Source organism: Pan paniscus, chromosome 3 (genome assembly GCF_029289425.2).
Source record: "Pan paniscus chromosome 3, NHGRI_mPanPan1-v2.0_pri, whole genome shotgun sequence".
In the NCBI taxonomy this organism is placed as follows: domain Eukaryota; kingdom Metazoa; phylum Chordata; class Mammalia; order Primates; family Hominidae; genus Pan; species Pan paniscus.
Window position 1 is genome coordinate 18,068,075 of NC_073252.2, and position 16,519 is coordinate 18,084,593.

The 16,519-nt window shown below is 38.1% G+C and overlaps 1 protein-coding gene across 1 annotated transcript in view; it reads left to right on the top strand.

The window, feature by feature from the left end:
• Positions 1-6,171: 6,171 nt before the first annotated feature.
• NCAPG (non-SMC condensin I complex subunit G) overlaps positions 6,172-16,519 on the top strand; it is a 45,360-nt gene continuing 35,012 nt past the window's right edge. The window contains exons 1-7 of the mRNA XM_008952160.5: positions 6,172-6,542; positions 7,577-7,780; positions 8,271-8,499; positions 10,204-10,349; positions 10,625-10,709; positions 12,646-12,838; positions 13,324-13,473. Of these exons, the coding sequence (XP_008950408.2) occupies positions 6,432-6,542; positions 7,577-7,780; positions 8,271-8,499; positions 10,204-10,349; positions 10,625-10,709; positions 12,646-12,838; positions 13,324-13,473 (1,118 nt within the window). The 5' untranslated portion in view covers positions 6,172-6,431. The remainder of the gene's footprint in view (positions 6,543-7,576; positions 7,781-8,270; positions 8,500-10,203; positions 10,350-10,624; positions 10,710-12,645; positions 12,839-13,323; positions 13,474-16,519) is intronic.

Here is a 16,519-nt window from a genome sequence, read left to right on the forward strand (position 1 = left end):
TCAAGAACATCTGGTGTATAAGGATCCGATGCTTTCCATAGGTGATGCAAATGCCCTTGGAAACTGGTGATTTAGCTGTTGGATTATCTGGAAAGGTAGCCTTAACCTGTGAATGAGAAGACTAGAGACATGATATTAAAGCCTGAAAGCACTGGATAACATTATTGCCTACCTAACTTCAAGATATCTAAAATCAGAACAAATGCTGAGCAAGAAGTCTTACAGACTCTTCCCTCTCTATCTCACAGGCTTAGGCCAATTTACCTGTTGGTAATAGCTCTTACAATCACAATATTGGGGAGCAAAGTCTGGGGCCATTTTAATTCTTTGTTAGTACATAACTGGGCCAGTTTGTATGCAGTTTTAGCCTAGAAAATTACTTTTGCAAAAGCTGATCCCTTATGCCCCAAACTCCAAATAGAGAGCTATAAAAGTTTTTTTTTTTTTTTTTTTAACCTTCAGAGGTGCTTGTTGGAATTAGTTTTAGGGGGCCTGTCCTGGTGGTAGAGCTGCTAGATGTTAGGACTCTTGCTGGGACCTCAGAAGTTGTGATCCTATCACCAATTCTATATAAGCTGTTCCACAAAAAAGAAAAAAGCATGAAAACTGACCAGCTACTTTTATAAAGATAATAAAAATAAATCCCAAACTTAGAGATGAACCAAACAAGAAAAGTATAGGCTGACTTCACTTGCAAAATCCTAAATATCACTTAACAGAATCCAACAGTACATTAAAAAGAATGTTATTATCAAATATGGCCTATCCCAGGAAAGTAAGAATAGCTCAAATTAAAAAAAAAGTATAAATTACCAGAACTAAAGGAAAAAAAGAGAGAATTTTATTGAATGTGGATAACTTTTGTTAGTTCCTGACCACCATGTATTTATTATTTAAAAGACAAAACATTTTTACCAAACTAGAAAGAGAATGTAACTTTCTCAACTTGGTAAAGGTTATCTACCAAAATCTTTAAGCAAACATTATCCTGAATAAGATGAGATACATTTCATTTAAAAGTGAAGTCAGGGGCAGGACACAGTGGCTCATGCTTGTAATCCTAGCATTTTGGGAGGCCAAGAGTGGAGGATCACTTGAGATCAGGAGTTCAAGACCAGCCTGGGCAATATGGCAAGACCCTGTCTCTACAAAAAAATTTTAAAAATTTAGCCAGGCGTGGTGGTGTGTGCCTTTAGTTCTAGCTACTTGGGAGGCTGAGGCAGGCGGACTGCTTGAGCCCAGGAGTTGGAGGCTGTGTGGTGAGCTATGATCACACCACTGTACTCCAGTCTGGGTGACAGAATGAGACTCTTCTCTACAACAACAACAACAGCAAAAAGTGAAATTAGCTGAAGATAACCAAGTTGACTGAGACTGATACTGTCTGACACAGTACTGAAAGTTCTAATCAACATTTTTCTCTTTTTGGAAAAAGATACGTTAAGAATTGGAAGAGATAAAACTATTAGCTTACAGATGATATCATCCAATTTAAAAAAACCATACAAACTATTAGAGTTCAACAATGTTCCTGATCTGAAATTAACCTATGAATATTCATTAATTTAATTACTTATATAACACTATTTGCCATTTACTACTCTAGTAACTGCACAAATGTTAACTATTTTAAAATTCTTCTAACAGCCCTAAAAGTTGGTACTTTTATTGTCCCCATCTTACCTGTGGATTAAGTTACGTGATCAAAGCCATTCATCTAGTAAGTCACGGGGCCAGTGTTTCAACTCAGGCACTGTTAACTTTTATACCAGCAATACTAACTTTTATACCAGCAATACTAACTAGACCATATATAAAGACATTTCACAGAAGGAAAAACAAACAACAAAAACCTAATCCTATAAAGAACCTAGGAACTAATCATTAATATGTAAGACCTAATAAACAATATAGATGATAATTTAAAATACAGACATTCCATGCTCTTGGATGGAACAAATATCATAAAGATATCAACTTTCTCCCTATTAATTTATACAATTCCAATCAAATTTTTAAGGAACTCTATAAACAAACCTTAAAGTTTATATAGAAAGAATAAAATTCCACATATAGCCAAATGAACTGTTTAAACAGTAAGGGAGTTCCTATTCTTCAAGGTATGTCCTATGACTAAAGTCACAGAAATTAAAATAAGGTAGGATTAGCATAAGAACAGACAATAGTCCAATAGAGCAGAATAGAGCTTAGAAACAGAGCTATATATAATTTGGGAATGTAATATAAAATAAGGTTGGCACATAAACTAAGGGTGAGTGGATATGTTTAGTACATATTATTGGTACAACTGGCTCATTATATGAAAAAAAGTAAAACTGTATTGGAATAAGAATTAAGAAAAAATTAAGAACAAGGTTAAGAAAAAAATGAAAAGTAAAACCATTTAATACATATACATATAATGACATGTATAAGGGAGGATTCATGATGGATTAAAGACCTAAATGGGGATGGTAAAACTATGTAGTTAGTTAAATATAATACAGAATATCTTTGTGAAATGAGGCCAGGGAAAGACTTCTTAAACAAAAAAGCATAAAGCACCAGACCGAAAAATGAATTTAATCACATCACAATTAATCATTTCTGGACTGAACTAAAGATACCAAGGACAAAGTTAAATCAATTTTTAAGAAAGCAACTTCAATAAAGAAATGAGCAATGGACAAAGATATACAAATTATAGAAGAGAAAATCCCAAGGCATGAACAATATGATCACATTATGCTATCAGTTTGGTAGAATAAGAAAGCTGGATAACGCCAAGTGTCAGTGAGTTCTTTTTTGGAACTGGCACTGCTGGTGGGATTGCAGAGTGGAGTAACTGTTCCGAAGAACAGTCCGGCAGCACTACTTAGGCAAACTATTTGCACATCTCATGATCTAGCAATCCTACTTTTGGGCATAGATAGCAAAGAAATTCCCGTATGAACAACATGTATGAAGATATACCCTGAAGCTACATCTGTGATGACAGGAATTAGAAGCATTCTAGGTTCCTATCGCTGGAGAAGCGGACTGGTAAAATGTGGAAACACATTCCAAGTATATACAGCAACATGGGTGGCCTTTAAAGGCATAGCTTTAAATGAGAAAAGAAACAATATCAATGTCTCGTTTATGCTACTCTGTAGGGGGGATTTCCAAAATCAAAGTCAGTGAACATTTTCATTATCGAATACACTGAGTTGTGCTAATAAGGTCATATGGTATGGCTTTAGGTCAGCAATTTTCCTCTAATGAGTATTTCTCTGGCTTTCACACACTCCTAGCACAGTGTCTGGCATATATGAGTGGCTCAGTAAATAAAAGAATCAGAGAATGGCAAAGGCCTGCAGTAAGTAACTACCACAAGCATGTTCTATTTTACTCCAGGGAGAGAACAGTTCCAAGTTATATCTTGGTGATTTGGTAATGTTAGACAAAGACAAATGAGATAATTTTTTAAAGGCAGGATCAACATATATGATGCTACTACAGCAATATAAAGGAAACTGCTTATAACTTTAAGAAGAAACAATGTAATACTTCTAAGTTTAGATTACAGTACTATTACCTTGTTCAATCTGAAAAAGAGTATTCATTCTTTGTCGTGGACCATAAGTCTTTATTAACTGAGACAGGAGAAGCTGTTGGCTTTTAATTGTGCTGTCCTCTAATATTTTTACTATTTTCACTTCAACCAGATTGCACCTGTGAGATTACTAATTGGCTATACTTCAGTTATTATGTTACTCAGAAAATTTTTAAAAAGGCTCTTACTTTCCCATAATTGTTTTTGTTCTGTTTCACAGTACAAAAGTCAGGAAAAATGTAAGCTTTAAGGCAGTACAGTATGTTGTTTAAATTTAATCTAGCACCTTTTAAAAAATATTTTCAGATTATAATATCAAAAAATACTGAACCAATACCCCCATGGCTTTAACCATTAAAAAACAAAAACAAAAAAAAACAAAAAAACCTAACCAAAATATAGTTAGGCTGACCTCTGGCGGCCAGATGTCTCATTCTTCTGTAACTGACAAAATGGTGTGATGTCTCTGTTGGTGAGACAGCCAAATAGAATATAGTAAAGAAATACTAGCCGGGCGCGGTGGCTCACGCCTGTAATCCCAACATTTTGGGAGGCAAAGGCGGGTGGATCACCTGAGGTCAGGAGTTCGAGACCAGCCTGGCCAACATGGCGAAACCCCGTCTCTATTAAAAATACAAAAGATTAGCCAGGTGTGGTGGTGCATGCCTGTAACCCAGCTACTTGGGAGACTGAGGCGGGAGAATCGCTTGAACCCGGGAGGCAGAGGTTGCAGTGAGCCGAGATCGCGCCATTGCACTCCAGCCTGGGCGACAGAGCAAGACTGTCTCAAAATAAAAATAAAAAAATATATATTAGAAACGTCACAAAGCAAAATTATAGGCAACACAAATGTTACCACATTCTTAACTAGCAGCTGAATATCTACAAAGTTTGAGGAATTAAGCAGGAGAATGGATAAGGTATGGCATATTAATACAATGGAGTACTATAGCAACCTGTCTGTGCCGTAGTTTCCTCATCTTAAAAGAAGATCAAAGTTATCCTACAGGGTTTGTGAGCAGTAAACGAAGTAAAGTGCTTAGCATGGTGTCTGGCACATAATAAAGGTTAATTAAGTGCAAGTTACTATTATTAACATATCAATATGAAGCACAGCAATATTGATTGAAAAAAGCCAGATGCACATATAATTATTCATTTAACGGTTAAAACATGCAAAATAGTACAATATCCTCATTCAGGGATTTATTCATGTCGTTAATATATGAAAATATGTCATTAAGATATAAAAATCTGCATGGTAAAAGTTAACAGTAAATTCAGAAAATCCATTACTTCTTCGGAGGGCAGGTAATTCAAAAGGAGAAAGATGTACAGGTGGCTTTAGGAATGTTCTATTTCTTCAGCTGGCAGTAGGTTACTGAGGTGTAGGAGAGGGGAAAACGGCTTCCCTCCATCCTCCTAGGTTCTTTGGCTGGGTTACAAATTAACCTGACATAGACATTAACAAGAAAAAAAACCCGTACTTAATTACATACGCAGAGGAGTCCCACCATGGTCAGATGATTGAAGATTATACAGCATCCTACGCTACTCAAGAAATGGGGGCTTGCGGCTTTCTGGGGGATGGTGGCCACAAAGTTGTGGAAAGGTGAGGGGAGGAAATATACGGTGAATAAAAGTTGTCTTGGTATGCAGATAAGATCTCCCAGGTAACAAAAATTATCGCAGAGCTGCCCTCTTTCTGATACAGATCCTTTACTGATGTATATTTCCTCTGTAGATGTCAATTTCTTTTACAACAGGACAGATTTTCAGAGCGACTCCTGTGTCTGCATTTTATCGGAATACCAGCTCAAAATATACCCTAGAAGTATATTGTAGGATGGCATATTTTGGTCTCCTACAGTCCTATTTTTGGATGGTGCATCCTGAGATCCAACAGAAGTTCTGTCTGATATAATTTCATTTAAAATTTAAAAACCTAGTTCCTACTCTTCTTTATTTTAACCACTACCCGAAAGACCTTTCCATTCTCTTGAGTTCTCCCTTAATACACTGTCCTTACGCACACTTGTAAACAGGGCCTCCACAGCTGCACATCTAGAAACGGCGCAGCTAAGTTAGCCCGCACCCCCCTTCGCAGCGATCCCCGGGCTGCCTGCACGCCCTGAGGAACCTCGCAGTCGGCTTTACCAGGGCAGGGACTAAGGCCTTCAAAAGACAGCATCCGTCTCCACTAACCTCGGGTCGCCCCGCTCAGCGGACCCAGCAGCGTCGTCTCCCTTCTCAGAGGGGGCCGGGCCTCCCGAACGCGCTACGAACTTTCCTTTGTCGCCGTCTCTCGAAGCGGAGCCCTCGTGTGGGGATCCCCCGCCCTTCGGCCACAAGGGAGGTTGTTATACTCGGCAGATCTCCCGTTCTCACTCTTGGAGGATCGCTTTTTCTTTCTAGCCTCACGCTCAGCCGCACGACCCAGCCAGGCCTAACGCCAGCAGCCCTTCCCCTCCGGTGGCAAGGCCACTCCGCTCAGCTCCCGCGCCGACGCTACTTCCGGCCGAGTCAAGGCCCCTCCCCCTTAGAAACGCCACTTCCCTCCGTGAAAACCGCTGGACAAGGTTGATCCTAGACGCATGCGCCCAAAGCGCGGGGTGCGAGGTGGGTGGACCCATCGCTTCCCGCTCTCTCCTCCCAAAGCGCTTACGGCAGTCTCGCGGGATTTCCCCCTCTCGCGGGAATTATTTGAACGTTCGAGCGGTAAATACTCCCTGGGGCTGTCATAGAAGACTCCGCGGAGAGCGCTGCCTCTGGGTTGGCGGGCTGGCAGGCTGTAGCCGAGCGCGGGCAGGACTCGTCCCGGCAGGGTTCCAGAGCCATGGGAGCGGAAAGGAGGCTGCTGTCGATTAAGGAGGCCTTTCGGCTGGCGCAGCAGCCGCACCAGAACCAGGCGAAGCTGGTGGTGGCGCTGAGCCGCACCTACCGCACGGTAAGCGCGCCCGGCCCCGGCCGCCGCCTCTCGCCCGCCCCGGCCCACCCTCCCTCAGGGGCCCTCCGTGGCCCTCGGGCTCGGCGCACCGTGACTCCAGCCTTGTTCACCTTCGCGACTCACTTCATAGGGATCTGAGGTTCGGAGAAGTCAGGGACTTACCCGAGGTCGCCTGGGCCCAGGCCAGAAAGCCTCCGAAGCCTGGGCGTCGTTCACACGGGCCCCGCCTTGGCTTTTCTGAGCCGACACCCCCAGCTTCTGGGCGGCGTGGACCGTTATTCCTTAGTCCGATCGTGAACGTGGAGAGAAACATTTACGACCACCGAGGCGATCAGACATCAAATATTGAACCGCAGAGTGGATCCTGAATGCGGGGGTTCAGTGGTCGTTGCCCCTGGGGTCATCGCTCCCCGCCGAACATCAAATGATTCTACCCTTGTCCTACGGTTACGTTGAATCCAATCACCAAATACGAAATTATTCTTTAGGGCCTGGCCATTCTTATTTATGTACATACTATTTGTTTGTTTTGAGTGGAACCTTGAGAAGAATAGAACAATTAATTTGGGGAAGATGAATTATCTTGAGGTCCAAGAAAAATTGTGAGTAAACATCACAGGGCTTTGAGGATATGAGATAGGATGTGCAAGTTATCTCATAAAGAAACTGCTGGTGATAGGAAGGCCTGAATATGAGAAATATAAAAGCCAGTATTGATTTTGGGTTGTTGAAGAAGCGTATTTGTAACGTACTGGTACTAAAAGGCTTATTGAGAATCAAAGATATTGAAAAAAATATATCAAAGGAATCTTTTCACTGTCAAAAGTCAAGCTTGTGTACTCCCATTATAGCCTGGAGAGAAATTCATGCAAATTGATTGCCCTTTGGCTGGTTTGGATAATTAAGAGTTTACTAAATAAAGATTTTAATTTGTCTGCATTATTATGGCTAGTGCTTTCATCAGTCTTAGGGTGATGTTGGGGATAAAGGATTTTTATCGGTGCAGTTTATGAAGGGTTTCTTTTGTCTTTCAGATGGATGATAAGACAGTTTTTCATGAGGAGTTCATTCATTACCTTAAATATGTTATGGTGGTCTATAAACGTGAACCAGCTGTGGAGAGGGTAATAGAATTTGCAGCAAAGTTTGTTACCTCATTTCACCAATCAGATATGGAAGATGATGAGGAAGAGGAAGATGGTGGCCTTTTAAATTATTTGTTTACTTTTCTCTTAAAGGTACTATGAAAATGATAGCTTTGGGGAGGGATTTTAGAAAATTTTGCCACTTTAAAAGAGTCGTGGGAGTTTGTATGTTTTTGACAATGAAATATCTAGTGATTGAAAAAACCTGAATGAGTCTACCTTTCATAGGAAATATTAGAATTATCATTATGATTAAAAAGTGGACTTTAACTCCAGCATTAAATTTTTAATGACCTCTTTAAACCAGTTCTCCTTTGTTTATTTTAAATGAGTTCTGTATTTTAGAAGCCTCTACAAAGAGGACTATGTAACTTAGCAAAGACTTCTTTCAGACTGTTTATTTTGAGACTGTATAAAATATATATTTGCTATACATATGGACCAAGGTAGCACTATAGGTTCTCTTCAGGAAATGAATTGTTGTTGTAACTTCTTGCATTCCGAATGTATAGAGTTCAGATAATATTGATTATTTGGGAGTGGTATGTGACTATGAATAAATTTTGATTTGTTTCTGTTTTAGTCTCATGAAGCAAACAGCAATGCAGTGAGATTTAGAGTGTGCCAGCTCATAAACAAGCTTTTGGGAAGTATGCCAGAAAATGCTCAGATTGATGATGATGTGTTTGATAAAATTAATAAAGCCATGCTTATTAGATTGAAAGATAAGATTCCAAATGTGAGAATACAGGCAGTTCTGGCGCTTTCACGACTTCAGGATCCCAAGGATGATGAATGCCCAGTGGTTAATGGTGTGTGTAGTTTCCTAAATCTTTTTTCAGATTTGTTGATTTTGTTAAATTCTCAGTATTTGAAATTTTTTATTATGGTCTATACATTTGAAGAGTATAGGTAATTAATATATGATTCAGATTAAAAAAAAAAAAACCTAAGTAGCAACCACCCAGCTTAAAAAAAAAGTCAGTACTTGCATCCTATCCCAGTTGCATCCCTGTCCCTCAGAAGTAACTATTAAATCCTCAGTTTGGGGTTAATTAGTCTCTTGCTTAAATTAAAAAAAATTTTTTTGCATAAATCACATATGTCTATCTTAATGTTTTCCTGTCATTTTGTGTAAATCATGCTGTATGTATATATTTAGCAGCCAATTATATTTCTATATAATACCTGTTACTGTGTTTTGCCCATTTTTTCATTGGATTTTTAATTTAAAATACTATTTTAAAAAATTCATTTGCATTCTTTATATATTTTGAAAAGAAATCCTTGGGTTATATGAATTGTAGATCTCTTCCTGTTTTAGGTGGCTCATTGGGGTATCATTGTTTCACTCCCTTTGGGGTATCTTTTTTTGAACAGAAATTCTTATGTCAAAAATATAAATCTCTGCCATTATGATTCGTATTTTTTAATCTCTTTTTTTAAGGAATTTTTTCTTACCTATGGGGTCATAAAGGTAGTTGTATTTCATTTTTCCATATATGCCTAGGTATGTTTTAGGCACTCTTCTGTCCTTTTTGTCCCTGTTACCAGTTTTGTAATCACTGGTATATTTATCACTATAGTAGTTGGTATTTTTTTTGGTGTTAAAAGATACCCATAATAATATTGTGTAAAACATAGGTATTTGATAGTCAACCTGTACTTAATAATTGAGGTAGGAAAGATGTGAGAAGTACAGATAAATATATTTAAATATAAGAAACGGGTTTGTTTCAATGAATAAAACCAAAAAATATTTCCTTTTAGGTCTCATTAAAAACCAAAATAATGGGCCCTTATAAAGCCATATCAGTTTAAAATAAACTGTCTGCTATATTAAGCTTTCTCTTAAATATTGAGGAGTAGCACAGACATAATCTTAATGATGAATTTTCTGTGACTTTTAGGGCTATTTGTTTTCACTTTTGGCCTAAGAGCCAGTCCGTTGACTAATTCCCCCTTGTGTCTTTAGAAGGGAAGTGGGTGGCCTGCGCAGCAGTGACTCAGGCCTGTAATCTCAGCACTTTGGCTCCAACCTGGGCGACATAGTGAGACCTTGTCTCCAAAAAAAAGAAAAAGAAGGAAGTTGGTGGGAAAAAAACTTCAACTAAAATATGTGAGACTAAAAAATGACATTACTTTCTATTACAGATGGGTTCTCACTTGGGCTGGATTGCAGAGGTGTGGCCTCAAACTCCTGGGCTTAAGTGATCCTTCCACCTCAGCCTCCTAAGTAACTGGAAGCGCCACTACCATGCCTAGCTAATTTTTTATTTTAAAATTATTTTGTAGAGACAGGGGTCTTGCTATATTGCTCAGGCTGGTCTTGAACTCTTGGCTTCAAGCTCTCCACCTACCTTGGCCTCCCAAAGTGCTGGTTATAGGCAGTAGCCATCGTGCCCAGCCTATCTTTATCATATTAAAGGCATTTTAAAATATCAAAATGTGTGTTATTTTATGACTAGTTAAATAAATAATTTCATCAGTACTAAAATGTATTGCTTTATTTTTAGCATATGCTACTTTGATTGAAAATGATTCAAATCCAGAAGTTAGACGGGCAGTGTTATCATGTATTGCACCATCAGCAAAGACTTTGCCAAAAATTGTAGGGCGCACCAAGGATGTGAAAGAGGCTGTCAGAAAGCTGGCTTATCAGGTAAATAAGTTCAATGTCTTGTGTTGGCATATTCTTAAAGGACAAGGAGCCATTTTCTTAAAGTGCCTTTGAAAAACACTTGGCATGTAATAATTTCTTCAATTGAGGTTTTATGGAGAACACAGGTAATTTAGGTAGAATCTTACTGTATTAAGTGTGTTACCAGGTATTAATTTCTTTTGGAGATTCTGGGTAATTTTCTAAGATGGTGATATTCTTATGAAATCTATAAATTGTGTTGAGGTTAATGACCATCTTTATAAATTATTTTTAAGGTTTTAGCTGAAAAGGTTCATATGAGAGCTATGTCCATTGCTCAGAGAGTAATGCTCCTTCAACAAGGTCTTAATGACAGATCAGGTAAGATAAACAACTTTATATATACAAAACTTTAGTAGATTTTGAGGTCAGACTTAACAAGGTTTAAGAAACGAGTGTCAAATCAGGTCAAGTAAGCCTGCCAGTCCCATGAACCTGGTGAAATTTATCTTGATGTATTATATAGAAAACACAGGGCTAAAGATTTTGAGATATATATATATATATATATATATATATATATATATATATACTTTTTTTTTTTTTTGAGACGGAGTCTCACTCTATCACCCAGACTGGAGTGCTGTGGTGCAATCTTGGCTCACTGCAACCTCTGCCTTCTAGTTTCAAGCGATTCTCCTGCCTCAGCCTCCTGAGCAGCTGGGATTACAGGTGAACATCACCATGTCTGGTTAATTTTTATATTTTTATAGAGACGGGGTTTCACCATGTTGGCCAGACTGGTCTCGAACTCCTGACCTCAAGTGATGCACCTGCTTCAGCCTCCCAAAGTGTTGGGATTACAGGTGTGAGCCACCGCATCTGGCCAAGATCTTGGTATTTTGAAGGAGCAGAGCTTATTTCTTTCACCCTTTCTGTATTTTACAGATGGAGAAACAATACTTAAGTCTGTAGAGCTAATTCATGTCAGAAGTAGGAAAAGATCTATTTGCCCTCTCTCTCTGACTTAAAAAAAAATGCTGTTCCTTATGTGTATACTTTGGTATGAATGTGTTCTATGTGTCAGAAACAACAAATAGGAATGGTCAGACCAGTATAATTTTCCTATTTTTTTTTTTCTGTTAGAGTTCCCCAACATTTTTGACACCAAGGATCGATTTCATGGAAGACAGTTTTTCCACAGAGGGCGGGCTGGATGGTTTCCAGATGAAACTGTTCCACCTCAGATCATCAGGCATTACTTAGATTCTCATAAGGAGCGTGCAACCTGGATACCTCATGTGCACAGTTCACAATAGAGTTCCTGCGCCTGAGAGAATCTAATGCATCTGCTGATCTGACAGTAGGAAGAGCTCAGGTGGTAATGCTCGTTAGACCACGGCTTACCTCCTCCTGTGCGGCCCGGTTCCTAACAGGCCACAGACTGGTACTAGTCCGTGGCCCAGGGGTTGGGGAGCCTGAGAGAATCTGCTTATAGGAATGATATTTTTTGAAGTTTTTAACTCTCATGAGAAGGCCAAGATGGCTCTATTGCGCTGTAGTGAGAAAACCGACTTGAGTTTGAAAACATTGTCAGAGGACTAATTACTAGGATGACCTTAAAAGCTAAGACTAAGGTTTGTTCAGTGACGTGTTCTTGTATAGTTCACTACTGCAAATAGCAATCGTGTAATAGATGAAATCAGATAACAAGTGAGATAATAGCTATTACATATTCTGGGCTAACACTTGAAGCCCATTGAACCCAGGGGAGAAGGAATGTAAAGATATTTTTGTAGGCTGTGGTATTTGGTGCTGAACCTTTTCCATTTTTATTAGTAAGTGACCATTACAGTGACTTTTGCAGTATCACGGTACTTCTTTTTTTTAACCTTTAATATGCTTAGTTGGCTGGGTGCTATGGCTCACACCTGTAATCTCAGCACTTTTGGAGGCCGAGGCAGGCGGATCACGAGGTCAAGAGATTGAGACCATCCTGGCCAACATGGTGAAACAAAAATTAGCTGGGCGTGGTGGCGCATGCCTGTAGTCCCAGCTACTCGGGAGGCTGAGGCAGGAGAATCGCTTGAATCTGGTAGGTGGAGGTTGCAGTGAACCAAGATCGTGCCACTGCACTCCAGCCTGGTGACAGAGCGAGACTCTGTCTCAAAAAATATATATATACATGCTTAGTTGTGCCTCTTAACCTCTACTATTTCTATTGTAAATACTGACTTTGTTAATTAAAACAGACAAAATACAAGAGATGGAAGCTAGAGGGAGCCTTTGTTCACCTATGTTTCAAATGACTCAATAGATGCTGTGAAACAAGCTATGCAGAAGCATCTTCTTCAAGGCTGGTTACGGTTCTCTGAAGGAAATATCTTAGAGTTGCTCCATCGGTTGGATGTAGAAAATTCTTCTGAAGTGGCAGTCTCTGTTCTCAATGCCTTGTTTTCAATAACTCCTCTCAGTGAACTGGTGGGACTCTGTAAAAACAATGATGGCAGGTACATAAAGGATTCATTCTTTGAAATGTAATACTGATTAACTTGTGCAATTAATTTGGTTTTTTTCCTCCCCATAGCTTAAGATTATATTAATACCTTTAATCTTAACTCTCTTTTGTTTTCTTTTAGTCTGATGAATATCTTTTTATCCTTCCTTTTTCCCCTCCTGGTGTAAGAACTCGTAACTTTATCATAGACTATCTACTTTAGCTATGCTTTTCCCCCCTTCAGTTTCTTACTTTGATTTTTGAATTAGCCTACCATGAGAAAATCCAGCAACATGCACCCCTAGTATATGTTTGCTTATTTGGTTCTTTTTTGTTCTAAGTTTCTTCATTCCTTTTTGTGTGGATACATTAATGACTCTAATTAAAAGGATAGTGTAGTGGTTTTAAAGCAAATCTTATTATTCTCATTTTTGTACTCTTCAATTCTTAATGATAAAAAGATCATGCTTTCTCTCACACTCTTTCTTTTAAATGAAGGAAATTGATTCCAGTGGAAACATTAACTCCTGAAATTGCTTTGTACTGGTGTGCCCTTTGTGAATATTTGAAATCAAAAGGAGATGAAGGTGAAGAATTTTTAGAGCAGATTTTGCCAGAGCCTGTAGTATATGCAGACTATTTATTGAGGTAAATTTTTTTTCTTTTAGTTTGGAGAGTGATTGTGTTGCTGCATGTGTCAATCTCCCAGTCCCTTTCCTCAAAGTCATGTTTGATTGTGAATATGTTAAAAATCCTTTTTTTGTACATGTAGGGATAGTTATATACATCGAGTCTTTTTGAATATCTTGTGCTGGTCTGTATACTGAAAGAGCAAGTCACTATGTTTAGGATCATTTCTTCAAAACTGTTAAGATATGATTATGACCATTTCTGCATAAAGTTGATGATGATGATATATTATTTCTGAAATTGGTTGGCACATTTTCTGTTAAGTGTCAGATAATAAATATCTTAGGGTCCTGTGGGCCATACCGTCTGTCACAATGACTCAACTCTGCCATGGTATTGTAAAAGCAGCCAAAGACAATGTAAGTAACTGTTTTTCAATAAAACTTTTATTGACTTTTATGGCCACTAAATAGTTGAACTTTAATATTCATGTGTTAACAAAATAAGAAATTTTAAAAAATGATCAGTTAAAAATTTAAAATAGTCTTAGCTTGCAAGCTATATAACAGGTAATAGGCTGGATTTGATGCACATTGATGGAACATTGTTTTCCAATTCACAGAGTGGATCTTTGTGGCCAGTTTTATTTATTAAAAACTTACTATCTAGCTTCATGTTTTAAAGTTTTTTCAAAATATGCCTTTTTAAAAAACAATTTGGATTACCATAATTATACCTCTTAAGAAATTATTTGGATTACTTTATTTCACTTTAAAATTATACAAGAAAAACATGAATGCATTCTTGTCAAAATTCAAATACAGAAGTATAAGGAATAAAAATGTGGAATTCCCTCTTTTATTTCCTACTTCCTCAATCCCATTGATTAGCAACTAAGTGTACATTCTAGCAACCCTTAGAATTAGCAACTAAACAATATAGGGTGTATATTCAAACCTCTTTCTCTGCATTTATATACATTTTTTGAGTACAGGTTTCTTTAAAAATATAACACTGTATATACTTTTTTTTTCAACTGATACCTGAGATCATTATATATTGGTGCATATATAATGTAATAGATACTGTTACAGTCTTAACAGCATATCATTCCGTAGTATGGTGGTAACATTTAATTCCTCTGTTGATGGACATTTAGGATGTTTCCATTTTTCACTGATAAAAGCAAAAGTATGTTAAATTTCCTTTACATTTTTGGGTACCTTTGGGATTTTGGGGGGTTAATTCCAAGAAATAAGTTGCTACACCAAAGGATAATATATGTATATTTTGATAGATATTGGTATATAGGTTTTTAACTTCAACTTTATGGTTTATTTTTTTTTTTTTGAGACGGAGTCTTGCTCTGTCGCCAGGCTGGAGTGCAATAGTGCAATCTCGGCTCACTGCATCCTCCGCCTCCCGGGTTCAAGCGATTCTCTTGCCTCAGCCTCCTGAGTAGCTGGGACTACAGGCACGCGCCACCAGGCCCAGCTAATTTTTGTATTTTTAGTAGAGATGGGGTTTCACCATGTTGGCCAGGATGGTCTCAATCTCTTGACCTCGTGATCTGCCTGCCTTGGCCTCCCAAAGTGCTGGGATTACAGGCGTGAGCCACAGCGCCCAGCCTGATGTATTTTTTTAAAAAAGCTTCCATATAATATGAATTATGGACCTGAATTATCTGTATGAAGTAACAGTTCTCTGCTTTTGTTTAAAATGATCTCACATAAAAGTTAGGCAGCAAAGCTGTGCATGCCTCTAAATTTCCCCTCAAAAATCCTAAATCTAGGATAAGTATCTCAAATGTGAGCCAATAGGGAAACTATAGCTCAAGCCCATGTTAACATCATGAAGAACCTGTGTGAATCTAATGAGCATTTTAATGTTAATTATTTCAGACTTTGACATTTAAGTAAAGAATTCATTATAATGCTGTTTGGGCCATGTTGAAATGTTTCCAAAAGGAATGAGTTTGTGGCAAAGTTTAATAATATATATAAATATAAAAGATGTTTATAGAAGGTAGTGAAAATATAAGAAAATATGAGGAAATGTTAAATATTTAAATGGCATAAAGGGGGAGGAGTTTTCCTCAAGGACAGCATCAGAAGGTGACTTGTAAAAAGCTTGATTCCTCCCTTCTGAAAGGTCAGGGATTAACATTTCCTTTGTCACTCTGTCTTAGTTTTGAAATAAGTAACTTCAACCTCTTCGACTTATTTTCTTCACTTTTAAAGAGGAAAATTTTCGGCTGGGTGCGGTGGCTCATGCCTGTAATCCCAGCACTTTAGGAGGCTGAGGCCGGTGGATCACGAGGTCAGGAGATCGAGACCATCCTAGCCAACACAGTGAAACCCCGTCTCTACTAAAAATACAAAAAAATTAGCTGGGCGTGGTGGCAGGCGCCTGTAGTCCCTGCTACTCGGGAGGCTGAGGTAGGAGAATAGCGTGAACCTGGGAGGTGGAGCTTGCAATGAGCCGAGATCGCGCCACTGCACTCCAGCCTGGGCAACAGAGCAAGACTCCGTCTCAAAAAAAACAAAAAAAAGAAGAAAACTTTCAGAAATTTATTTTAGTGATTGTTGAAAGAATACCTAAAAAATAGAATGACTGTCTTTTTGGAGGAACATGACTAGATGGGATTAGTATACTTGAGTTCAGAAACAAAATTAAATTGAAAAATTGTTTCCTGATAATCTCAGGAATATGTTTTCAGGCATACTGTATATTTTAGGCAGTAGATTCAATGACTAAGAACTCTGATGTGAAACAATTTTGGTTAACCAAGGTGCTCACTTAAAGAGCAAACGAGGAAATGAGGATTATCAAATTAGAGTAAGTAAAAGGGACAACAATAAAATTTGTTGAAAGCCATCTTAAATATAAATTCTTAGACTTTAAAATACTTTCTTGAGTGGTCTCTTCATTATAATAAATGTCTTTATAAATGGTTAGGATTTCATGGTAACTAAAATTGGTGGGTCAGTTTTAAGTTGTATTTATGCAGTTGAGGATTTTTAATCTATTAATTAAACAATTGTTTCAATTCACTTAAAAAAAA